Source organism: Trachinotus anak, unplaced genomic scaffold, assembly GCF_046630095.1.
Source record: "Trachinotus anak isolate AG129_WGS33_773 ecotype Australia unplaced genomic scaffold, CSIRO_AGI_Tana_v1 ptg000007l, whole genome shotgun sequence".
In the NCBI taxonomy this organism is placed as follows: domain Eukaryota; kingdom Metazoa; phylum Chordata; class Actinopteri; order Carangiformes; family Carangidae; genus Trachinotus; species Trachinotus anak.
Window position 1 is genome coordinate 4287717 of NW_027273858.1, and position 27436 is coordinate 4315152.

The 27436-nt window shown below is 41.2% G+C and overlaps 1 protein-coding gene across 3 annotated transcripts in view; it reads left to right on the top strand.

The window, feature by feature from the left end:
• The window catches only part of gfra1a (gdnf family receptor alpha 1a), a 219076-nt gene that overhangs the window by 186692 nt on the left and 4948 nt on the right, over positions 1-27436 (top strand). For all 3 annotated transcript variants that reach the window (XM_071479988.1, XM_071479989.1, XM_071479990.1), the window contains 5 exons: positions 5259-5437; positions 6285-6457; positions 8918-9027; positions 10386-10520; positions 19806-19987. In XM_071479988.1, the coding sequence (XP_071336089.1) occupies positions 5259-5437; positions 6285-6457; positions 8918-9027; positions 10386-10520; positions 19806-19987 (779 nt within the window). The remainder of the gene's footprint in view (positions 1-5258; positions 5438-6284; positions 6458-8917; positions 9028-10385; positions 10521-19805; positions 19988-27436) is intronic.

Below are 27436 nucleotides of genomic sequence, written 5' to 3' on the forward strand. Positions count from 1 at the left end.
CTGTCAGAGCACACTATGTGTGTGTGTGTGTTTGTGTGTATTTGAGAGACAATGCCATCTGCCAGGAGTGCAAGGGGAGTTCAGCAGATGTATTTGCTGACACTAGGGGCGCAGTAGGGTATAGACAGTATATTGTGTGCATTACAGAGTGTGTATGTGTGGAGGGCGGGGGGACTCCCAACATGCTGTCGTTGGAGAAGAGAAATGGCTAAAGCAGCACACACACACACACACACACACACACACACACACACACACACACACACTTATGTGCAGATTTATGCAGCAAAGACAAACATTCATCTTTACTAGTGTCAAAAATTCCCCTGACTTTTGTTCATGTTTAATAGCATGACAGAGCCCACAGCACACACTCCCACTTTGTGATGATGGTCTCTGGTGGTGGCTGAACTGGAACAGTGGGACCAGCAAATGTATGTCACTGACTGACTGACTGACTGAATGATGAAGTTACACCATTGGTCAGCTGGATGCTCCAGTGGTTACACCACTGGTCGGCTGCTGAGCGTTCGACTTTCCCCATTGGCCATTGTTCTTTCAAAATGATTTTGGTGTGAACAGTTTATATTACGTCATTATGTGGCGTTTACAGGCAGTGTTGCCAACTGAGCACCTTTGTTGCTAGATTTCCCGACTTTTCTTACCCATTTAGAACCTACTCCATTGCTACTTTAGAAGAAAGTCGCCCATTGCCATTCAAATGCAAGGTTGGGCATCTAACTTTCTCTCTGATTGATCATTTTACAAGTACATCTAGTCGAAACCCCAGCACAGCCTTTGTCTTTGACTTATGTGTTTTGGTGATTTTGCAGTTATAAAATCAGGATTTTATCCTTGTTCCATTGTCTGACAACAGAAACACAGAAACATGTAAATGAGAACAGCTTTATTAGGAATTCTGCTGTATTAAAACACTTTGTATTTGTGCACATAGAGTAGGACAGAAGCAAACAGATAAAAGAATGAAACCGACTGACACGAGGCAGAATGCAAATAGGCGTTCAGCCATATACTGGGTTTTGACCTAGTTTTCATATATACTAGATTAACCCTCACAAAGTCGCAGTACATCATGTGTTCATTTTTCACTAAAGAGATGATGACATAACTCCCTGAAACTTGAAACTGACAAACCCTGTCAACAAGCAAATAAAAACTGTTTAACTGGTGTTAAAGCCTGATTTTACAAGTGCATGACCTATTTCTCACCTTTGATGTATCCGGAACAGATTAGAAAAGTTTGTGGGGGAAATTTGATGTTTTCTGAGCAGGTTCTCTTATTTGAAAATCAGACGACCAGTGGCAGCACAGTAAGCAGTGTGTTCACCCAGGTGGAAGAAAAGTTCATTTTGTTGTATGAGTGAAGGAGACTGTCAATCACCTGCTGTTGAGCTTTGGTGATGTGGTGTATGTCGAGCTGATGAGAGTTATATATCATAGCAAAACTCCTGATATGAAAAGAATGGAGAGGCCAAGCGCTCAATCAGCCTCGCATACATAAAGTCCAGGAATCCTTCGATAAATGGTCACAGAAAAGAACACGTTCTTCAGGCACTCAGGCAGAGCAAGGATAAAAAGAAGTATATTAAAAGCCTGAGTCAGGAATAATGGTTTAAAATGCCAACCAGCTTTGGCCTCAAACGGTCTTAAAAACTCTCGATATGTACTAATCCTACGACACAAGCTCAAGTAGTGTTCAAGTAAAGTTCCTCTTCTTCCCCTTTCCTTCCTCTTTTCTTTACTCTTCTTCTTTCATTAAATGTTGGTTCCTTAATGTACCTCCTTGGTACATTGGGTCCCAAATTGGTACCTGGTTCAAGGAAAAGAAGTGATCTGTTGTTTTTGTTTTGCTTTGTTTAGTTGTTTTTTTTTTTTGTTTTTTTTTTGCTCACATTTTAAAAATCATTCACAGTAAAAGAGGATGAAATCGAATTGTGCCCAGTTCAGTCTGTGTGATGAAAGGTTCAGGGTGAGCCTCCCACACTTCATAACCTAACCCGAGGGGTCTTCTGCCTGTGCACTATTGATCAAGTCCTTTCAAATAAGGCAAATGATACTGAAAGAGTCAAACTCGTCGCTCCTCTGCCCAGGGGACAAACTGCGGGGTTAACAGAGGAGAATCAGTCAGTCAGTCAGTCTGAGGCAGCTCAAAGAACAAAGGTCCATGTGTCTGATCCCCGAGCGCACTGATCCAGAGAGAAGAGACAGACACAGCAAAAGAGGAAGGAGGAAACTGAAGGCAGATGTGAGAGCTGATGAGCAGGAGAGGTGCATCAGGAGTGGAGGTGTCTGAGAGCGATTGAAGTGATGGAGAAATGAGAAAAGTTTTATCGTGTGGATGATGGTGAAGTGATGCGTTTCAGTCGGCCTAATTTCTGTGGTCGTGTGATTCAATGATCTATGATGTCTTTGTACATATTATTCATGTGTGATGCCTGATGAAGGTGTTTTTTGAAGTAAACCAGCTGTAGGTAACACAGGTCGTTGTCCTGCAGCCTTCTGATGCACCTGTCAAACATTTAGTTGTGTGAAGCAAAAGTGTTTCAATTCTTTTTATTTTTCTTATTATTATTTGAATTATGACTTGAAATTGTTTTCAGAAATTCTCACCAAAAAACCACATCTAGATATAGTCAAGATTTGTTATATGTGGGCTTTTGTGTGTGTGTGTGTGTGTGTGTGTTGTTTGTGTTTGCTTGTGTGCATCTGTACTGCAGACTATCATGTGTACTGAACCAAACACTGCTTCTCCAAAACCTCATTAACGCTACCATGCAGCTGTCATTACTGACATTACAAAAGTCTGGCGGTGAAATGTTGTTATTATGGTGATATAAGTGGATTAACTTTGTAGCTTCAGCAGTTTCTTCTAAATCTTTCATGCTAAAATGACAGGTTACAGCACAGTTTGGAGAAATTATATTTAGATTAAGTATGAATGAGGTGGAGAGCAAATTCTGTAAACGAATATTCAGGCACTTCAACAACAAAACATTCAAGAGCAATGTTGCTGTGATTGAAATCACTGAAGAAAAAAAACACACCAAAGACACTGCATGTGACGATTTCTTTCTATCCCTGCCGCTGCATGCAAAAATAACCTCAGGTCAGCGCTATAAATATCATCATGTGTTCCTGAATAGCTAATCAGCGTGGTTGGCATGGTGTTTCTTTTCCACCTCAAAGACACATTCACTGTTATTCTACTAAAATATTACCACTTTATCTAATGAATATCAAACATCCAAATCAGTCTTTACAGCAGTTTAATTAAAGTAATAGTTGTTATTTTTGACTTAAATGTCAGCAATTTAAAAACAATAAAGATTATTTATGAAAAGGAAATAATTAATTGTACATAATTAATGCTGTGGAGTTAGTTTTTTTTTGGCAAATACGGTATAGTAGCGTTCTTGCTTAAGATCTAATTTAGCTCAGAGGGAGCCCTTTCATTTCAAATTCTCACGAGGTGTAGTGCCAAGTGAAACTGACAAAGGGAGGTGTGGACCAAAGGAGGTGGGACAAGCAGAGAGGAGAGGGAGGGTCAAGTGAAGGGAAGGAGGGCAGCCAGGGGGAAAAGGTGAAAGTGAGGTGAATCAGTTGGAGACAATTCGTGAGCCAGCAGCAGGAGCTGCCGCAGGTTTTTGGAAAGCATTCATCTTAAGGATCTTCTCCTCTGTGGTAGAACAAACAGCATTATCTCTGTTGCCAATTAATACATCACCAGGCAATCAACTCAACCCCCCCACTCATGTTTCTGTGTCCCTTTTAATCTCCAGCCGTCTTTACCCTCCTCCCTTGCCTTGATGTTTCGAGTCTTGTTAACACCGTTTACTCGACACAACACTCCATCAGGCGATCGTTGACTAACTTGACATTGTTCCTGCCGCGTGCCTCTGCTGTCTGCCGCCCCACTGCTTCTGTACATTTTTCCCCCGTTTAAATTGGTGCTCGTTAGAGGAAAAAAAACGCTGTTTTTGCTCTAGTTTCATCAACAAAAAAACAGGAGGGGGAGAAATCTATGAAAATGTTAATTAATAGACGGTCGACGAGGATTCTGCCAATTAGTCCAGACTGACAGACGAGCGAGACACTGCACTGGAGACTTTGATGACCGCAGGAAGTCTACATACACACAATGTAGACAAGGGCTACTGTTTGATTTAGGCCAATAAAGAAACGGGGTCCTGTGTTCTTATTTAGCATCAATACACTTACACTGCACAGATGCAGGCATAGAAACAATCAGCCAGCACATACACAGATACAGACAGAGGAATGTGTTGCAGGGGCCACCTGCTTGTTATGTCCGTTTGTCTTTTCACGCTCTCTCCCTGCTTTTGTACACTGTTGTGGAAACGCTGCAGCCTGCAGAGTTGAATTGTTTTTCTTTTGTGATGATGTGATCTGGAGGTAAATTCTCCATGTGGTGTTTAGAGTCCCACTGATACTGGATTTGTTATTGTTATTTGAGAGTAAAGAAGATCTGAAATATATTCTCAGCATAAACACAGAACATGAACCAGTATCTTTAGCAAGATTTGGCCCCAAGGCTGAATTATCAACTGGGAAAAACAGGTAAATTCCCCAGGCACCCAGAAGCTTTAGGGAAGCCCCAGATTCATAGTTATCAACTAGCTATAATTCATTTGATTGATTGGAAATTTGTCAGTGGATTTGTGCCACTACACTTTCGCCTAAGGCAGGTCCTACATGTGGCACTATTCTGACAAAAATCCCCTATAACCCCCAACAGGGGGTTGTCTGTTGTTTCAGCTACATCTCTTATCTATCCAAACGTATTTTACTCAGTTTTCATGAGATGGTTCAGTTGCTATCACATGACCTTAGTCACCTCCATCACATTTCCATCACATGAAATAAAATGTCTCCATGAAACTGAGCAAACTCCATCTCCATCAAGAAATGTGGCTGAAATCTTCAGGAAAAAAAAGTAATTTGGACCTGAGGAGAATTTTTTGTCAAAAGGTGAGAATGAACCTTCGTGCCCCACATGTGTGGATCCAGGATTAGTTTTTTGTTGTTTCACTTTATACTATTTTATAGTTTGTTACTTCTTTCTCACCTTCATTAGCTGACCTTTGTTAATGATGCAACACTTAATGAGCAGTCATGAGCATCACAATCTGCTTGATTCTCATTCTTCCTTCTCATTTTTCTTCTGTTGTCACCCCTCTTCCCTCCCCCCGTGCCTCCTGGCCCCTCCTTGTCTTCAGGTGAACCCGCGGTGGCCAGAGAGAACAACTGTCTGAACGCCGCCAAAGCCTGCAACCTGAACGACACGTGCAAGAAGTACCGCTCGTCCTACATCAGCCCCTGCACCAGCCGCGTCTCCACCGCCGAAGTCTGCAATAAGAGGAAGTGTCACAAGGCCCTGCGGCAGTTCTTTGACAAGGCAAGGCACATCTGATACAAGCTAATCATAAAAATAAAAAATAAAACACTACAAAGCAGCAAACTGGAGGTTTTCCAAACAACTGATATCTGATAAAAGCTGAATGTCCGTCAAAAAGGACCTGCTTCAAAAGGAAGACTGATTTTGAAGTGAATAAGTTAGATGGGTTGTCAGAATCACAATAAATAATCATGCAGGCCTTTTTGTTCTGGGTTTGCTTTTCCAGCACCGAGCTTTGACATTGATTCAGTCATCAAACACAAAAGATGTTTTCACTGTCAGTGCCATATCATAGAAAATGATGTGAAACAGTGTAATTATAACCCGGCTCCTATGATGTCTCTCTGGAATAGCTTTACTGGGACCGCTTCAAGTAAGCAACAATATGAATAGATACAGAGCTACAAAGAATGTGTAGCATTGTTAATCTTAGCATGATGTGTAATTTTGTTGTTTTTTCACAACAGAGAGTTCTGTGTGTGAGCAGCCTCAAGCTTTAAGTTTCTTTGTGTTGGAGATAAAACTATGATGACATTCTTCTGTTGCAGCCTGTTGTTACAGCGCTGTTACCATCAACAGTGTCGGTTAGCATTAGCATCAGAAATGATTGAAGTTGTTATTCTATTAAGGCAATGTTAAAATAGACATGGGAGCAAATTTTGACATTTTAACACAATAATCGATCAAATTCTGGCTGTTGCTACTTCAGAAAAACTTGGCATGGCAATTTTCTGAAAGTGCAGCAAGTGGCCCAGATATGATTAAATAATAGGATTAAAAATGAAGGTCATGCAGATGACTTCGCTTCTTGAATTAATGATGTGAATGTGAATCTTGTGCCACACAGGTTCCACCAAAGCACAGCTATGGCATGCTGTTCTGCTCATGTCCACTCAGCGACCAGACGGCGTGCTCTGAACGCAGGCGTCAGACCATCGTCCCCGTCTGCTCATACGAAGAGAAACAGAAACCCAACTGTCTGGAACTGCAGGGCTCCTGCAAGACCAACTACATCTGCAGGTAGGGAACAAGAGGCCCAAAAAATTCTAGCTCTTTTTCTCATATTTTTAGAGCATTTTGTAGACGGTAGCAGAGAGATGAGAAAATTAGGAGGCAGAGAGATAAGGAATGACATGCAGCCAAGGTCCCGGAAGGCTCTGCTCAATGACTGACACGAACCTGTGATGTGTGATGCGTCAAAACACCCTCATCACCACATCAAGATACTCCACTCTCACTGTCCCACTGTTGACATGCATCACATCATATTAGCACTGCATCAAAACACAGTCTCCAGTCTCCAACACAGTCTCCAGTCTCCAAATATTCTTGGGGTTTTGCCACTGTGTTGTCCCTTGTCCGGCAGTATCAAACCCTGACCAGCCAGCTGTTGTGCTAACTCTGCTAACTGTTTGCCTTGTTAGGAGACGGAGGAGCAAGTCATTGCTGCTGTAAAAGCCTTCCTAAAGTCCAAAATCCTGCCTCAAAGGATTGCTCTGGTCGTTTAGGAGGACATTGCATTGACTGACATTGAGTTCCACGGAGAGGTCCTCGATCCTTATTCCATCCTGAATCTTAACCATAAACCAAGTCGTAACCCTGAAACTTGGTGTTTACCTATTGGGGAACGAACAGCAAGTCCCTGCAGTGTGACTGTGTCCCCACATTGTGATTAAAAAGTGCACACGCACACAAAAACACACCCCATGGACACCTCCTTGTATAGTCACTACAGTCACCGACACCAGCAGAAATAAATTGTCTGCCTTCACGCCTGGAGACACACACAAACACACACACACTGTGCAGAACTCCTGCATTTAGAGTTGATGAGATTCAGTGATGGACATCTGACATCACCCTCTCTGGAGTGTGTGTATGTGTGTTTATGCAGTCAGCCAGCAGTCTTGTGGCTCTCTGGGATTAAATGGAAGCATTAGGCATCATAAATGAGCTCCATTTGGCCTGTGGCCTCAGGTCTCCCTCCCTCTCTCCTTGCCCCTCTGTCTCTACTTAACAGCAAGCAGCACGACAACAGTAAATTCACGCTGCAAGTTTCTGTCCTTCCTTTCATCTCTGTCGTTTTTTTTTCTTTCCGTGGTGTTCTCTATCCGTCAGACATACGCTCAGGGCTGAACAACAGGTCTCACTGCAGCGCCGCTTCCTCCCAGTCCATTTGTCAGTTAGTGCAGATAGATTAAAGCCATGCATTTCCACAAGCTCCCTCGCCATATGTTAGGTGTAGTATACTGGCTGCTGTTGACAACTCTCACTACGCACAGCTCTGCACCAGATTGGTGTGATTAGATAGATCACACTGTCAGTGCATATTGAGAGTGTATGTGTTTTGGTTCATACTTGCAACTGCTTCCTGCTAGCAAGTTGTAACTGTCTCATCCAGTTAAACACAGCAATCTGCTCTCCTGAAGGAGACAAAAAAAAGTTTCAGAAGTGTGTTTGTGGAGTTTTCAAGCAGTAGATGTGCAATGGAGTAACATGTTTATGGGCTGAAAAAATCATATTATTTTTATTTATTATTATTTTTTATTAATATTTTATTATTTTGGTCTGAGTTTGATAACATTTCACTTATTTGTAGCTGAGGTCAGGGGGTGTAGCGTCCAACAGTAGGAACACAAGCTGCCAGATAATCACACAGGTCGTAAACAATTTAATAATAGATTTTGAAATGTTTTATTTAAAATAATACCTTTCATTTATTTTGATTACAAACCAAAGGCAAATATGAGGAATTTGGAGTCTGTCCGGGGGCATCCGACTCCCATGTTCAACTTTGTCTTTGTCTGTGGAATGAGAAATTACATGTGACATTTCAAGTGTACTCAATTTTGGTTTCACTGTCAAATGCATGATTTAGATATTATGGCTAAACTAGGGGTTTGTGCACAACTTATGATCTTCTGATCTCTTTCGTGAAAATATCCCAGCAATGTTCAGAGTAAAATGGTAACGTTGCTTTAAAAGACCAAAATTGTAAAAACAAGATCCAGAGTTTTCTCCTTCAAGACATTAGAGTCCAGAGATGACATAACAGGTTTCCCTTTGTGTCAAAGAGCCAGTGTATCACAATCAATCTCACTTCAAATGGTGAATTTCTTGGGAATCCAAACTCCATTTCAATTTCACATGCGACTGCTCCTGTGGCAAAAGTGTAAACAAACGTTTGTGTGGGCAGTAAATGAAACAGAACAGACCTGGTGGAGAATTGCCTTTACCCTCATTCACTCCAGGATATAAAACAGCCACAGCATACGTAAGCGGGTCATCTTGCTCCACTGAAGGCAGCCATTAAAAGGCTAATTGCATTGAGAGAAATGACTTCCAGCGTGCGCTCATTTGGACCGGGCATTTTCGCTGCATATTCTACTCACATTGGCCATCTGAGTTCCTCATCTGAAATCCGTTGGAGCTGTAATCGTGTTTGGCTCTGAAATGTTTTTGGGTCTGTGTGTGTTGCAGGTCACGACTGGCAGACTTCTTTGTCAACTGCCAGCCGGAGCCTCGCTCGCTGTCAGGCTGTCTGAAGGAGAACTACGCGGACTGCCTCCTCGCATACTCGGGTCTGATTGGTGAGTTCACATGGACACTTGATCATTATTGGTCGGCCATGTCTTGGCATTTACTCCAGGTCTCAGTGGATTGTTGTTAATTTTCTTTAATGGAAATTACAGTAGGTAAAAGTTGTAGCAGGAGGTGGGACTGTGAACTGTGATGGATGTTTATCATGAACAAAATCAAACTAAGGCCCCGTTCAGACCCAGTATTAACATCTGTCTCAGGTGATCCGATCTGATCTCAAGCTCTAAGTACAGGTGTGAATGCACCGAAGACACAATCACTCCACACTCGGAGGTGGTCTGGGCCACATGTGGCCACATTCTTTTTGCAGTGTGAATGCAGATGTGTCCTTGGCCACATTGAAGGACCGCCTCCTCTACTGACGTCCTCTGCCACAGTCTCATTAGTCCCAACACAGTTTCGTAATTAACCGAAAATATTTTGCTATTTCAAATGGATAAAACCTTATTTCGATGTAGAGCTGTGCACAGTGCAGTGATTCACTCAACCTCTCCATGCCTCACTCTCTCTCGCTCTCTCTCTCTCTCTCCCTCCCTCCCTCCCTCCCTGAAATACACACACATAAACACAACCACACTGACAATAGCCCGTCTGTCGGACTGGCTAAGAACAACGACTCATTTTGTGTTTATTTGGATATAAAGCAGGGAAGCGAGATCCGATCACAAGTGGCCGCTGGAGACTCATTCTAAAGCCAGGACTGAACTGACATACTTAGAGCTGACCACTTGTGATTGGATCACTAAAGAGGCACGTTAATGCCAGGTCTGAACAGTGTCAGTCACTCACAGCCCAGTGTGTCCTCATCACAACAGTGAGCTGTCAAGAATTAGTCCTCAAAAGTCTGAAAAGCCAGACCACACATACACACACTGTCCGCACAGCGCCAATTCATTCTGCCTACTGCAAAACAAAAAGGCCTGTTTTGGAGCGCAGCCAGCACGATGGAACAATCCATTGGGGGAGTGAGAAATCACTGACTGAAGCTATTTGCTTTCCCTCGCAGAGAGAAAGCCTATTCTTCACCCTGGCTTCTCTGCATTCTGCTTCCAAGAGAAACTCCACCACACTACACCACCCCTGTGCATGGGGGAGGAGAGGAAGAAATAAACGCAGCAATGATTTAACTTTGTTATTATGGCATTTATCATTTAACACAGAAGGAGGATGATAACTGACTCTTACAGGGTTTAAATATTCTTTTTTTTCCTCTTCAGTCAGCAGCATATTGGGGCTCTTGACAATAACAATTGACTGAGAATCCTTGTTTTGCGGATTGCATTTCTTACTTAAACAGAGAAGGATGAATGCATGAATGAAAAACTGTGGTTGCTTCCACCTGCTGCAGGTACGGTGATGACTCCCAACTACCTGCGCTCGCCCAAAATCAGTGTGTCTCCCTACTGCGACTGCAGCAACAGCGGCAACAACAAGGATGAGTGTGACAAGTTCACCGAGTTTTTCACAGAGAACACCTGCCTCCGTGAGTTATCCCTCTGACCAGCTGTTGTCTGTTTTCTTCTACTGTTTTCTATTGTAGCTCAGGCTTATCTGCACGTCAAGGTTCTGTTCTGTTGCTTTCTATTTCCATCCACTCTGCTCAGCGGGCCCTTTTCCTGCTTTGCTTCTTTTATCCTCTCTTTTCTTTCCTTGTCTCTCCTTCTTGCAGTCTCCCCCTCTCACCAAATATATCCCATTGCCATGCTTGTATTGTTATCCCTCTGCACTATAGAGAAACCAGTCATACTGCACCACAGTGTCTGAATGTGTGCACTGCTAAAAGCTGTAGCAGAACTCCTGCTCCAGATCTTTGGCAGAAAGCGGCTTTTACATCCAACCCTCTTACACAAGGACTTTAATTAACACCCCCCCCTCAAACACACTCTCATGTCTCTCTGTATCCCACATACACATACAAACACACCTATTTCCAGTCGAGATTAATGTGTTGCAGGACGTTCCTCCCGAGCTGTGGTGATGAGAGCCACATTGATTGTGTGTTTTCTGTGTAATCAGAGCTAATTCTGCTCCCTCTGTTTTGATGGTACACTCTGTCATTCAGCACGCTGCAATCCTCCGCAAGACAGTTTAAGTGTAATGTGATTCTTCATTGATTCTTGTTTGGAGGTCAGAACACAGGGTCACACAGAGAGTATCTTGCTGAAGGACACCTGAGCTGGATGAATGTGTGTTTTCACCTGAGCTCGGGTCTTGTTAAAGAACGGTTGCTGAACCCAGACAACTACTGGACTGGACGGCAGCGGATTCAGTATAAAATCACCTGACTTTCCCTTTGATCAGATCTTTTTAAGATTACAAAATCTGTGTTGACTCCAAAGAATTAGCTTGAGAAATAAAGGTGATCCTTGAAAGCTTTGCCCTTTAGATAACGAAAATATGAGGGTAGGTAAATAGTTAAATGGTTAGAATTATATCTAGATTTCCATGTGAAAATGTATCATTTGTTTCAGGCTAAATTACAAAGTGTGGCTAAAGGTCTAAAGGTCCCATATTTTACACTTTTCCAGTGTTTTATTTGAAGTGTTGCTATCCGTAAGAAGTGACTGACCACTGTCTCTGTTCTTTCACAAACTTTCACCTCGCAAATGAATCAAGGAATTGGGTATTGTATTGATGAAACAATCAATTGCAGGACACCTCTATTAAGCAGTCAGCTGGTCAGTGTGTTTCTAAGTAGGTCTACCCTCTAAAAAATGGTGCGCAGTCAAAATAATGAGCCATCATCGCAGTAAGAGAGGATTGCAGTTGCTGCTGCTGGTGGTTCAGCTCAATGTGAGCAAAGTGGGCGGTTTGATTTTTCCTCTGTCAGAATGACAGTTTCCAGATGAGAAAACACCAACAAGATGCAGCCTCATTTTCACCAACTCTTCTCTCTTTCACTCTCATTTGTCTTCTCCTCTTCTATTATGTTTTTTTTTCCCTCCCCCCTCTTGTTTTCTCTTCTCTGTTATCATTTTACAGGTCAGGGTTACAAGGTTGGTCAGCCATAGATAATAAAGGTTGCAATTGTCAGTGTGTGTGTTTGAGCGTGCGTGTGTGCATCTTTGTGTGTGTTGTGTGAGATGTTTCTTTCTTTCTGCATGTTCACATGATTTTTCACGCGTGTGTGTCAATGTGAGATTTGCAAGATCAAAGACGGTTAATGTGGGTTAAAACAAGCTTTTGCTCTATATGTGTAGTATTTGCTTTTAGTCACTGCAGGGAGCAAAGTGGAGGAATATGCCTCCTCTGACTTCTCATAATTAGTCTCAATCCCATTCTCTCTTTCTCTGCCTCCTTATGTCACCATGTCACCATTACTCCATGACTCCTTCTTTTACTTGTTCTCCTCCTGCTCACATCTTTCTGCTCATCCCTTCTCTCTGTCTCCATCTCCCTCCTTCCATGCTCCCCCCTCCATTCTTTATTTCTGCTCTCATTAAGCTTGCTCAGCAGTAACTGGAACTGACAACTCTGAAGATCCTGACACATGCCGGCTTCAGGGTCATGACTAGAGAAGAACTGAAAGAGCGAATGAAAGGATCAGACAGAAAGAGAGAGAGAATATGAAAAGACAGAGAGAGAAAGAGAGGACTTTACTTCTTACACTGTATTTTAGATATTTTATTGTTCAGAGAATTTGCTGGGATGGATGAACGGCTCATGCTGTTGATAGGCAGTAGACTTTATATATAAATGGACGTAGACGCAGGGTCTGAAAAGTGAAGGCAATGCAGAAAACCTGCATTCTGTCTAATGGCCATCAAGGAGCGACTTACTGGTTGCAAAAAGAAGTCTGATTGTATTGAAGTGTACGGGAAAATGACCCGAGTTCTCTCTTTATTTTATTTATTACCTCAGTAAATGAATTCCTAATGAGTTTATGGTCTCAGTTGCTAGTTCCAGGTCTTCTTTGATACAACATGATGATAATTTTTAAATTATGGTCCCATTTAGAAGAAAATAGATGATAAAACAGGGTATGCATCAGGGTGTGGCTACTTGTGATTGACAGACTGTACCACGCACGGCGACCTGCCTGACAATCAGGATAGAGTACAGAGCAGGTCAGATCCACCCCTCACTCCTCCTCAGCTCTACCTTCTCATCCAAATATGGTTTCTTCTGGTTTCAAAAAACCTAGATTGCGACGGCCAAATTACAAACTCAAGGCTTCAAAACGGCAGCTCACAAACCAGTGGGTGTCGTTACAGTGGTTTGACACTTGGGATAGACACATATTTGAATCAGCATCATCTAATACAGTGATTAACAACCTTTCTGGTTCTTGACCCTTTTCCCATCATCAGCAGCGGTGTCATACATCAATCCCAACCAAAAGTTTTCATTGGATAATTGTAGACAGTTATCTTGCAACCCAATAGAGGGTCCTCCACCCCCTGGTTTGAAACCACAGCTTTGATATTCTGAAGAAGACACTGGTGCTCTAATGTATTCAAAGCTTGTCCAATGTGATTCTTCTCCATTTCCTGAATATGTTCTGAATATTCAAAGGTCACACCATCCGACATGATCATAACTCTAGAATCCCAGCAAAACCTTGTACATGTAAAGTGAGATAAAGTGGTAATGCAGACATCGGTGAGAGGCAAACTCGTACTGCTAACAGAAATATCTGCTGCAGCGGGAAGATGATATCATGCTTGCTCAAATGTACCATGCTGTTTGCATTGGTGAAGGTTAAATTAATGTTTGGTTTAGTGCTTTAAAAAATGTGCATGTTGGTGTGTGTCTGTGTGCTCTTGTTTCATGGTCTTTTGAGGGCCAGTTGAAGTTTTAGACTTTGAAAGTGAGGATGTGAGGATGCAGGTGAAGAGGACTAAGGGTTGTGTTTAAGGATTTTGGACAAGGATGAGACTAGGGTTCAGGTTTGCTGTTGTTCATGTGAACCAGTAAGTTCAGTCCCCACCAACAGATCAACAAACAACCCCATGTCTACCAATTAGCATTCGCTTTTCATGTCTCTAGCTCATATAATTGTGATTTGCTGTTGGTACTGAGCTAATATGGTTTCAGGTCAAAAGTGTTGATGTCATCAATTCTCAGAATAGATGATGCAGCTCCCAGAGGACCAATGAGTGAGCTGCACATTGTAGCCTGAGTAGCTTAATGAGACATTTAAATACCACCTCAAGAATTTTAGGGTGCTTGTTGGCGTCAGTTCTGTTTGCCTCATTTGCCTTTAAAGCCGCTCTGATCACATTTTAAAGCCCAGGTGGGCCTAATTTCAAAACACATACTGAGATCTGACAGTGTCTGTAGGATTTATGGAATGTGTCAGGCCTTAAACCAGAATTACTGCAGGAGATCCTGTGTGTCTCTTGTGAAAATGTTTTGCAATAGCTGTTTTCAGGTTTGGCAACTATGAAATTGGCAAAGTTGAAATTATCTTTGGTTTAGATTTCATGGTTAAGGTTAGGATGTAGGCTTTAGGTTAGTGTAAGGGATCTCATACATGTTAAAGGTCCCAGTCTTATCCGGTGTTTGATTTGAAGTGTTGATATCCATAAGAAGATATATTTGTGGTTTTAAGAGCCAAAACCCATCTCAGTGTAGTTTTACATCTCCTCTCTCAGGCCTCTCTCTGGAGCTTCCATAACCGCAGGTCTGTGAGCCAATCAGAAGCGAGGCTCTGAGCCTTTTTTCTGATTGGCAGACTGTTTTCTGAGTGATCAAATAAAAGTATTTCAGATTTCAGATAAACACTCAGAGAAGCCAAATCCTGCAAGGCTGGATTATGGGTCCAGGTGGGTGGGGCTTGGGGTGTAGCGGTGACTGCTTTGTTGTGACATCACAAAGTTACATAAGTCATGATGGCTCGTTTTAAGGCTCAGTTTCTGAATACAGGCTGTGTGCATTTCTCCGTGGACTGAACACTTTGATACTTTAATCTATAACCTAGACCTGCTTTATAATCAAACAAGACATGGAGATCTCACTTTATACAATATGGGACTTTTAAGGTACAAATATGTGCATGTAAGCGTAAATAATGTTGTTTGGGAAGGTATAGCCCAATCACAGTGCTTATATCTGTGCATTGTGGTGTGTTTGGCCAGTCTGCAGTGGCTGTGAATCGTTTTTATGTATCCTGATTAAACAGTAGCAGAGGTGCAATTTTCTCTGCACTGAATCTATTGAGAAAAGGCATAAGCTCCACAGTATGTGTTTGGCTTTATAATCCAAACAAACTCAAAGATTAGTGCTGTGCCTTTAAAGTAATACCTTCACTTCCTGAAGTTTAATCTGAATGGAGGGTGATGAAACCATACAAAATGGCAAAAACCGCACATTTACCTGAATTAGATATCCCCTCCGTCCTCAGGTTTGTCAGGCTGCACCTGCTCAGTGACAACGCCACTGTCAGACAAACTCTTCTTGGTGAATAATACGCTCATGTTCGCTGCTGTGTTGATGACATTTTTAGTCACAGTGAGACATTGTTATTATGCTTCAATTATGCACACAAAGGGTTTTAGCTCTCACTTAAGATAACGAGACCAAGATAACTTCTTGTCTTGCAAAGCTGGTGAACAGTTTTGAAAGTGGGCTGAGATTTTGGATCCCACTGTACACTGTGAAATTAAAAATGCATGTGCAATAAAACTGGATCTGCAAATATACATGTTTTTAGATATTTAATCTTCAAACAAAGTAGATAGACACTTAGACAATATTCTATATTGCATTTACAAAAACATCTCCCAAACAGGAATCAGCAAAGCACACATGCTTGTCTGACATCCTGAGGCTTAATTTGAGATGCAAACTGTTTTACACACACGGCCACTGTGCTGTGTGTGTAATTAGGCCTTAGGTGAGGAGACAGAGGCGCTAGGAAAAAGCCGATCAACATTTACAATATGCTCATCAGGCTTCTGCTGTCTTGGCACAAAGCTACCAGCTATGCAATCACATGCTTACAGACATAAGCAAAAAATTAGATATGCACATGCACACTCACGAGGAAAAGTCGCACATATGAGAGCGGCAGGATATTGACAAAAATTACTTATTTTGTGCTGAGTAATGCATCTCAGACGTGGATGCCAGCCCATGACAACAGCTTCTTATACATTTAAAATGTTTTGAAGAAAAGTTAGTTTGAATAACATTTTAAAGGCAGGGCTCATCCCACTATATGTGCCGCACCAATCTCCTAAACACATACAGTATATAGACATTAATACTCAACCAACTGACTCCATTATATTATACAAAAGTTATTTATTTTTGATTGTTTGTTTTTGTTTTTTTCAGTTATCATCAAACCAGTTGTAATTTTCCTGTGTTAATCTAGGAATCACACCACAGCAATTATCTTTATAACTCTATAGATTCTAAATTAATGAGTCTGTTAGTCTATCAGCCCCTTTTCACGTCAGTGGCTGTGGGAGGGGCTAGAGCATGAAACTCTCTGCCATTTTGAGAAAACATGAGCCAAAGCAGCGTGAGGAAGATTTATTTATTTTTTTTTCCCAGTGTTCTTCTTCTTTACCCTAGGCCTCACTTTTGGTCCCAGAGTACAGGTTAAAATGACCTTCACTGTGTTACTGTTTGGACACCATTATGTCTGGTAGTGGATGTCCAGAGACACTTTTATCCTGTGTTGCTGGGGTAACCAAGGTTTTATAGATAAGGAGGTAGAGAAAAGCATAAATTTACTGAATACTGCCCAAATCCAATTATTGTCAAGGGTGAGCTAAGTAAGGACAAGATACTTGTAATATTACTAAGGAAAGAACATGTGACAGTGCAGATTTAGCAGATTTTGATGTCCAATAATAATAATCTTCACACTTGAATGTTTGGGATAAAGTTTAGCCTTATTTGGAGTAAAGAGCAGTAAAATGTTGTAACCATGTGATACCTGGGAATAGTTACCCATCTTCAGAAGTTGGTGTGGCACTTCTATGGTTCATTTGCTGTCATTGTACTGCTTATCACTTCCTTCGCGGCATATCAGCTTGCAATAAATACCTCTGCCTGAGACATCAGAACTCCTGGTCATTGTGTCTTTTTCAGCTCACAAGAATTTCAATCACAAGCAGCAGCAGTGTTGTAAGATAAAATGAGTTTAAAGGTAAATTTATAAAAAGTAAGCAAAGCAGGAAATTACCCCAACTTTGCTCTGTATTGCTCCTCTTCTTCCTTTGAGGTCTATTAGCAAACAGAGAATTAGTGCATTACTGTCACCAACTGGTATAGAGGTATAACTCAGAGGAAGTGAGGGAGTGTCCAGCTCTGCTTAGGTCAAGATTAATAGTCACGTTTATTCAATGTGCAGAGTGGAACTAACTCAGAGGTTCTTTCTAGGTCAGGGTGAGTTTAAGCAGAAGACAGTTCCACGGGGGGAAGGAGGAGGAGGGTGAGACCCTGCTGTGTACGCTGGCTCTGAACAACGTGTTTAAGTGTCTCCAGATTTGTGAGTTCAGCCAGTGAACGTCTTTACATGCACAGTAGGATCCAAATGTCTTGTCCTTAACATCCTACTGCTCAGCTGTCAAAGAATACTCTGTTACACAAATTCAGTGAAAGGCAGCCTTAATTAACTTCTCCAAGAAATCCACATTATTCTGACGTCTGTCTGTCTGAGCTGAAATCAGACGTTAAGCTGCTGAGGACACTGACGGTAATTCAGTTCAATTCAATTTTATTTGTATAGCGCCAAATCATAAAATACATTATCTAACAGCACTTTACAAGGTAAGGTCAAGAATTTACTTTATTATAGAGAGAAACCCAAAAGGTCCCAGAAAAAGCAGCACTTGAGACAGGGGGGGCAGGAAGAAACCTCCAACAAAACCAGACTCAGGATGGGCAGCCGTCTGCCTGGACCGGTTATTCTGACCCTGATACCTCTTGCTTAAGAAAATATCGAGAACTAGAACATGGGTGCTTTGAGAAAAGACCTGAAGGAGACAAGGGCACGTCACTGGCAAGAGAAATACCTGCAATCACCCTTCACAATTTTCAACATCTGAAGGATGAATGCTGCCAGTTGTGCTGCAGGTGCTCCCGTGGCCCTGCATTGCAACTTAAGTGCATTTGGACGCTACAGTTCAGAGGTCTGGACTTAAATCAGAAAATAGGCTGACTTCAGACTGACAAAATCCAAAGAAACTTGCAACTGTAACTCAGCAAGCTCTTATATTTTTTTGTTTTTTTTTTCCTGAGCATTTCAAAAATGGTCCATATGACTGTTCCAGAAGTTACTTAGACACAGAGCAGCAGACGAACACACAAATCTGGCTGGTGTCAGTTTCATATTCAGAGACAAACATACATTCAAATTATACAAATGTACTTATGTAATTTATACAAAACACTTGTTGTAATGCACCTTTGAATGAATGCTTATAATTTAACAGTAGGAGACCTTTAAGCTGTCTAGAGCAGGGGTGCCCAATACGTCGATCACGATCACGATCTACTGGTCGATCGCAAGAGGAGTGCAGGTAGCAGGTAGCACAAAAATTTAGATCGCACGGCATTAGAAGAAGTAGATTCTACTTCTTTTAATGCCGTGTGATCTACATTTTTTCCTCAACTTCATTGGGAGTTCCGTGCGATCTACCTGCACTCCTCTTGCGATCGACCAGTAGATCGCAATCGACGTATTGGGCACCCCTGGTCTAGAGTATCTGTATAGAGAGAAAGAAAAGGGAAAGAAAAGACAGATGGGTGCTAAAGACAGTTTGCACTTACAAACTTTATTTTATTGTGAGACAGAGAAATTACAGCTTATTTTATTCACCTAAATCTACCATGTGTGTTGATGCTAGAATTTGTGGGTTTTACAGTATGTTATACTAAAGCATCTCTGCAGGGCTGAATGGAATAATTTTTAAACACAGATTTTTATAAAGCATCTACAGTTATGTTAATTTTACATAAAACTGTGTGTCTTATATTTGGCATCAACTTTGGTTGAGAATACAGTGAAAAACAACCATCCAACCATCGATGATCTAACAAGGTGAACACTTCTGCACATCATGTAGACATAACCATGTGTCTCTGCTCATGTATGTATTAATATTCCATTTGGGTTAAAGAGTCATTATGCAGATCAGCTCTCTCTTCCCTCATCACAGTATCGGGGTCATAATTTACTGTTGGAGGGAAGAATATTGTTATGTCCACACAGCGTCTCTGTAAAGCTCAGCTTTCCTCTGGGTTTGTGTGTGTGTGTGTGTGTCTTTTTACATCAAAGCCATAGAAGGCTATTAATAGGGCCACTAATGGACTCTAATGGTAAATAGCTACATCAGCACTCAGGTTTTTGACTGTGTGGTGAATTTATAATGGAGCCAAGTGATAACAAAACCTAAGTACCTTCTAACTCACCTTTAATTGTGGTTTAGGCCGGTGCAATATAAACCTTTATTTTAACATGGGGACTAACAACTGTGTGATTCATGATGAGATCCAGCTTGGTGCTAAAGGAACCTGCTTGGAATTACAACGTGATATTTCTGGTTGGGCAAACTGATGCTTTACCAGCTCAGCTTATCTCAAAGTCAGACTCACCGGGAGATGTGTTTGAAACCTTTATAATCATAAGAAAAGCTTACAGATAGTTCACCTGCCCTAAGTTATTACTTTCCAAACATCAGTTGTTGTTGTTTTAAACCCTTTACTTTGTTCTGGACTGTCTTTACTTTATGTGTCCCACCACCTCCCAAAACATTAATTATTTGCCTTTCACAGCTAATAGGTTCTGTCTCACACCTCCCTTCTGTAGGTAATGCCATCCAGGCCTTTGGGAACGGGACAGATGTGGGAGCGTGGCAGCCGATGTCCCCCGTCCAGACCACCACCTCCACCACCACTCCCTACCAGAGGAACCGCGAACGCAACCCCAACACCATTGACAACCACATCAACACAGACCCTGGCATCTACCACTTCTGTGGCAGCCTACAGGTGAGACTTCCACACAGAGGCTGCAGCTAGTTTTGGATTCAGAGGACGACTGAGCTCTGAGGTTCAAGGGTTCCAGCCAGTCTGGGACAAATCTGATCCCATGACATGAAAACATTTCAGAAACTTTTTTCTTTGAAATTTGAGCCATCTGTAAAATCTATCTTTCTACAGAGTTACCAATTCTCTTTATCTGAACTGCTGATCTTTCTATCCTTTTCTATCAGTCTCACCATCCGTATATCTGCAGTGTCTGTTCATCTTCTGCTGCTATCTGACTGTCAGTCTGTATGTCTGTTTCTTTTACATACCTCACTGCCTCTTCATCCCCCAGCTCACTTTCTATCTCTTTTCGCTTTGAAGCAGGCTCCATTTGTTTCTCTAGTGGTGTCACAACACAAAATATGTCAAGATAAAGCAGATACTGCAAATAATGTGAGTTTTGTCTATGTTGAAAACACAAATCTTATGTGTATAACCTCACAAAAGCATGGACAGCAGTTTCCAGCAAACAACATCAGACAAGTCATAATCAATAAGTGGCTGGTGGAGAAAGTGGAAGATTTAGCAGCTAAAGAGACAAATATTTTCCTCAGGAGTTGATAGAGACCAAACCAGAGCTGAAAGGAGAGTGATGATACTGTGTGTCTGCTCAATGTGCAAGTAGGCAGGTTTATTAGCCATAAACAAGCCCATAGGTCGTCTGTGCAGCAGGTTATTGTGACCCATTGCTCCGTTTTGTTGCTAGGCGACATCTAGTGGCCGTAATAATTATGACAGGAACAAAGGGAAAAATGCGGTGGCGTAGTGTAAAGAGCGACAAAGTCCACGTCAGGAGGAGGTTGGGGTGGATGGATGGGTCAACAAAACACAGGAGTATCACACAGGAGAGCGGTGTTCGATTCTCATGTGACCGTAGCAGTTTGTGTTGTTTCTATTATCCATCCATATTTTAACCCAAATCACCATTTCTTCCTAAACCTAACCAACTGTTATTATAGTAACCATGGCCACGGAGGTAGGTACTCCGCTCTCGGTACAGTCGGCGTGTTTATTATTGTAACCATGGCAACAAAGGTCTGGTCTGCCTGCTGCTGAAGGGGCACTGTTTCAGGAGACACTGCTGTGGGTCGTATGGTATGTGAGTTTGATTTATGTGACATTCTACCATGTACTCGTCAAAAATCACACAATACAGTTTTAATATCTTAAAACCAATACAGAAACCATTAATAACACCTCCTACATGTGCAATACTTCGTCATGTTTTGTTATAATAGCGTGTAGGATCGTTCTAGAGTTTACTATAGTCTCCTGTGGCAGTGTCTCACTTTGCAGCAGAACATTTAGTGAAAGAACTGGTACATTTATAAAATACTGAAATGTCACCATGCTCCATTAACCTCCGACTTTTCTTTTTCCTGTCTTTGTCCTGGTCAGGATTGGTCAGTGTGTCACCAGTGTGGTGTGTAGATGGAAGTGTGTACCTGTGTGTTTGACTCGGGAACTGTATTTCTTAGCTGGGGCAGCAACTCCTGCTCAACAGGAACAAGAGTTATGTTGCTGATGAAACACAGGGTTTGCTTGTAGCAATCCTGAACACCAGCTATGGGCTGCTCCTGGATCAGGCAGGAGTTGAACATAACACCATCATCACCAGCAGAGTGATGACAAACACTCGGGGAGACATTTCACCGATAATAATACTGCAATCCGACGCAGAATCATAAAATCACTGGAGCTGTTAATTGTTCACAGGTGCTCACAGAAAATCCTCCTGTCATTTCAAGCTGAAATTCACCTTAATCATTGTTTTTGTAAACAGCAATCTGAAATGTAATCACCTTTTCTCTTCATGTTTTTATTGTTCATGAAGGCCCATACAGTTGCAGCTATCAAGCACTAGTTGCATGCAGGGAGAGCGCTGTCTATAACTGTGGCCTGCAAATATTTATTTATTTAATTAAAATTAAAAAATTTAAAACATATTTTTACATTACAGTCAGAGTCAGATGATCAAAATCAAATATAATATTATAAATTATAATTCTTATAAATAAATAATGAATAAAAATTTGTGCAGCTTTATAGCTGATGTTTGTGTCTTTGCTAAAATGACAGTAAACTAGGCTCATAAGACCATAAGAATGATGTGAAATAACCAATAAATCACCAAGAACTAACTTTTGGTTACTGCTACTATTTGATAAATGTTAGTAATGGAAATAACATGTTTTTAATACTAACTTCAACTCGTTGCCTCACTTCTGAAAGCAAACCTGTGTCACTCAGTTTGGAGGTGATAGCAGGCTGCAGGCCTGCGTTTTGTATGTTATGTAATGTAGATTTGATTCACAGCAGACTAGAATTCAATAGTACCAGCCCACAAACACACACACACACACACACACACACACATACTTGTACTTCCATCTTTGTGAGGACACTCATTGACATAATGCATTCCCTAGCCCCTTACCCTAACCTTAACCATCACAACTGAGTGCTTAACCCTAAACCTAATTCTAACCATAACTCTAAAACCAAGTCTTAACCCCCAACATGTGATTTGAAGGTGTCTCAAAAAGTGAGGACCGGCCAAAATGTCCTCACTTTCCCAAAATGTCCTCACTCTGTCAGTAAAATACTTTTTTTGGTCCTTACTATGTAGCAAGTACAAGTACACACACACACACACACACATATAATGTGTTGTGTATATAGGTGCACAGACCTCCAAGTTTAGCTCACACATGCAGATACTGTAGAAATGCAACTACACACAAATGCAACTGTACCCACTCGCTGACACACACACACACACACACACACACACACACACACACACACAGTCTGTACCGATAATGAGCTTTGGTGGTGTACTGGTGCGTGTGTGCTGTTGGCACTGCTCTGATAGCACGTCAAGTACAAGTTAATGAGAGAGTTGTTGTTAAACCACTTTTCTAGTGTGCGTATATATGTGTGCACAGTTTCTCAGTGTATTGAAGTGTGTTTGCATGCATATATGTGTGTGTGATTTTGTGTATGAGTATGTGTACGCATCAAGCCAGGCTGTGCTGTTGTAATGACACACTCAGGGGACAGGCCTGTCAGAAGACTCACTCCACTCTGCTCATTGATCTCTCTCTCTTTCAGACACACACACACATACAAACACACACACACACACACACACACACACACACAGACATGCAGAATAATAACCACTAACCAGTGACCCAGTGACAACCCAGCAACACTTACAACAGTGCGTTTACCTCAGCTTGACAGAATCAAAGAGTGAAGGGGATTTTTCTTTTTAACAACTGGAGAAAAAACAGCTTCAGACCTGTGTGCCTTCCACTTTCCCTTTTGTCAATGTTCACAAATGGAGTTTGACTCCTATGTGAAATGTTCAGACACATTGCTTTTGACCCTAAGCTTCAAACTAAATTAGAAATATGCAGCTCTATTTCGTCTTCCTTTCTTATACTCCAGAATGGAGCTTTGGCTCTTCTTTTCCTTCTCGTATTCTCTTTAATTTTTCTGCCTTGTTGCCTTTGTGTGACGTAAACGTGTTACTAAGTGAGAAGACGCCGTCTTCCTCCTGAATTTTTAGAGGAAATTAAAACACTAGGACTGCTTTTCTCTCTGATCAGACAGAACAGCCCACAGCAGAGCCACCACAGATAAAACATATACACTCAAGCTAGAATGCAGGCTCACACATGCATACACATCAGCACTCAGTTTGAAAACCCCAGGGCTCCATCAGCTTGTTCTTATGAATATAGTTGACTCCAAAAGCAGACAGGAACTGCCCTGGACAAATATGGAAATCTACCACATGCTAATGTGACTTTTCAGAACAGGCAGGTATTAGGCAAATGTAAAACACATGGACACAAGGCAGCGATATGAATATATATTCGAATTTGTTGACATCCAAATATTTTTGAACTGGAAATAAGTATTGCTTTGTTTATTATTGTAGGATACTTACAGGCAGTGTGAAGATTTATATGCTTTTCATCTCAGGCAAAGTAATGAACAGCAAGTGTGATCTCATTTAAAGGGTCATTTCACCCAGATGAGAAAAAACACAGTGATAATAACCCATGCAGATAGTTGTGGCTTTATTTGCCAGGTTTTGTGATACTGTATCCATCAGATTCCACCCCAATACAATTCAGGTCAATGGGATGCTAACGGGATTGAAAAAAAAAATCCTTTTTAAAAACTCTGCAGCTATGTGTTATAAAGATGGACGTGACGTCACCCACAGGTTTCTGAAGAGCGGAAGAGTGGGCTCCTCCGAGGTAGCCATCTTGGCAGTGCCTGACTCCTCCTGACTCCCAGCTAATGCAAAACCCCTGTACCCCCCTGTTTACCCCTGTACAGCTGTCATGGAGGAGGAAATTAGCTCTAGAGACCAAAACCGTTTTTTGTATCAGGCTGTAAACATGTTTATTTCTGTTGTTAAATTGGACATTTTAACATGGGGATGGACAGCCCTAAGTGGCCATTTGAAGAGCTCCGGTTTTTAGCACATCAGTGTTGGCTTCATTTTTCAGGCCAGGAGGGTGATGCTTCGTTACTCCAGAAAGGGTTCATTAAAAGACCTGTCCATTTTAGTGTACAGACTACAATCCTGTGCTCTGAGTAAAGGTCATGTTACAAGTTGGCTGATCCTCTTGTTTACATTAGAATCACAGGCTGTGCCTTTAAATCTTGTTTCAGGAACTTTCAGGAAGACTTCTAAGTACCACCTCCTAAAACATGGTGGAGACATTATGACAGTAAAATCAATGCAGTGGCAGATGGAGCCTCCTTCTAAATGGAATCTGCATTCCAAAATACACATTCATATACTTTAAATTTCCAATTGTTTTTGCTTTGAAACACAGAGTGCCTTCAGGATTTCGGCAACAATCATTATCATTATCGTTCTCTCAGTGTTTCTGAAATGTAAAAATGTTGAACACCTTTAATTCATGGAAACAATGACTCTAAACACAGATGGGACCTCATCTTGAAGCACAAATTGTATTTAGTCATCGTCTTCCTCAGGCCACTTATATTTTCTGCGACTGTGCTTGAAATTCTTGGCTTGCTCCTCTGTTTGGGTCTTTATACAGAGGCCTGCAAATACACCATGATTTATAGACATAATTCCACCTGAGCTTTTTATTCTCCTCCTTTTTTTTTTTTTTTTTTTTTTTGGTTTAGTGCTGAAGCAAAAGTATAATAACAGAATACGGTTTCTTACTTTCTGTATTACCATGCCCGCTACATCCTGTACATCCCTATTTTTGGTCTGAATTCACTATACTGTATACTGGAGCCATTTATTATTCTGTCACACCTAGAGCCTGAGCACAACCACACATACACACACATTAATACCCATAAGCCAAAACTGGAGTTACAGTCACTTACAGCATCCAATTCAGTGTGCAGGTTAGAAGCAAAGAAAAGGAACAAAAGTATATATATATATATATATATATATATATATATATATATATATATATGTCGAGAGAGAGAGAGAGAGAGACGCAGAGATGACGCATTATTTTTGTAAGCCATCCCAGATGTTAGCATCACCCTGGTTTCTTCAAGAAAAATTGGATTTTAACTTTGTCTTTTGGATTACGGCAGAGAATAAACTCTGTGACAAACAACAGCTTATGATACTGACACGTTTTGTTCAGCAGGATCATCTTCACTAATAAAAAACACTTTATGATGTTTGAAGCCTAAATACAATCACCGGGGTTGTGAACCAACTACACCACGGTCACATGACTTCAGCGTCACTACCACTAAACTTCAACTTGTAGTCTGATGTAGCTCTGACCTCTTCTACAAAATACTTTCCTCTTACAAAGTTAGTAATATTTTGTAATAGCGCGAGTATAAACACAATGAGGCTGTAAAGGTGGACTGGTGAGTAGATCGGGTTTCATGTTCAGACTGATAATGTTTACCGTCCCTGACAACCTCTGTAGTCTCATTCAGACACTTGTTAGCAACCGATCTTTTTAAAACTTAAAGAAATCAGGTCTGTGGTATTTACTGACATATTTTATGTTAAATAGAAAAATAAAACGTGCCCGCTGAAAGAACCAAACTCATAATCAGATGCCTAATTTAGCAACTACACAACAAAAATACAAGATGTTGAGATGCTGATTGCAGAGCCTTCACTGCAAAGCAGCAAATCAACTCATTATGGGCATCAGCTCATCGTGCAATCAACACAAGTGCTAATCACTTCTGATCTGTTTAGAAATTTACCTGAAGTGCACAGACACAGAGGAGAGCATGAAGATTGCGTCATCACCAAACAAATTTCATGTTTATTTGTACATTTGCCATTTTTCTCTGCTCAAGACATGATTGTATTCAATTTTTTTAACTGGTGTAATGAGGTCTCGAGTGCGTGGTTATAGCTTGGGTTTTTGCATAAAGCATGTCTGACCCAGAATAACCTCTGAGGTTGATATGCTTTATGTCAGAATGTTTCTTGCTGCATTTCACTGTGTCTTTGGCCTCCGGTTCGAGATCTGGGTTGATTGGTAAAAATGTGTTGTGTATGATTACATTTTTAGATGCAGTGAATATTAAAGTTCCTGCTCAGCCTCCCTACAAATTGCATTAATCTCAAATGATTCTGCTTTTTTGCAATCCCATTGCTCACTGCCAGTGCATGAAGTACAGTAGTTTGTCCTTTGTAGGTGGAAAGTAAAGGGTTGGAGTTTAAGGCTATGAATAGAGATGTAGTGCATCTATTTTTCATGCAGGAGAATAGATTTTGTGTCCTGTTTCAGGCCAACAATTAACGTTTCTTTTTCCTTTTTTTTTCTACTGTAACCTTGCTCTTTTCCTGAGCTTGTTTACTGTTTCCGTTGCCCAACCTTCGACCACAAAACATGTAAAATGTCCTACGTTTAAGTTTACCTGACCACCTCTAGTGGTCATGTGGGTAACTACTGTCCTCTCTTTGAGGCTAATATAAAAGTCGTGAAGTTGTCTTACATCCAAGAAAAAGTCTCAGAGAGGAGGTCAGGGTGGATGGCTCGGGGCCGTAAGTTCAACACACGAGACCAAAATTCACACCCCATCTTCTGTGAACACTTCTTTTTACCACAGCTCAGTATCCCTAGGAATTACTGTATATCTATAATGTAAAGTTCTGTACCGTAGGATTTTAAGAGACTTACATTTTATTTTAATTTTTTCCGTCAATTCAGAAGGTCTTGTGTGTAAATAGCATTAGTTCATACTTAGTAATACAGTCAAAGGAAGTGAGGTGTCATGAAACTGCTAGAAAAAGCCTAAGGGAGGAGGTCAAGGTAATTAACTTCAACACAGTTCTCCTGCTAAGAGTCAGTGTTGGTTTCTTTAAACCCTGAAGCTGACCTTTTCCAAACGTTAACCAGTTAGTTT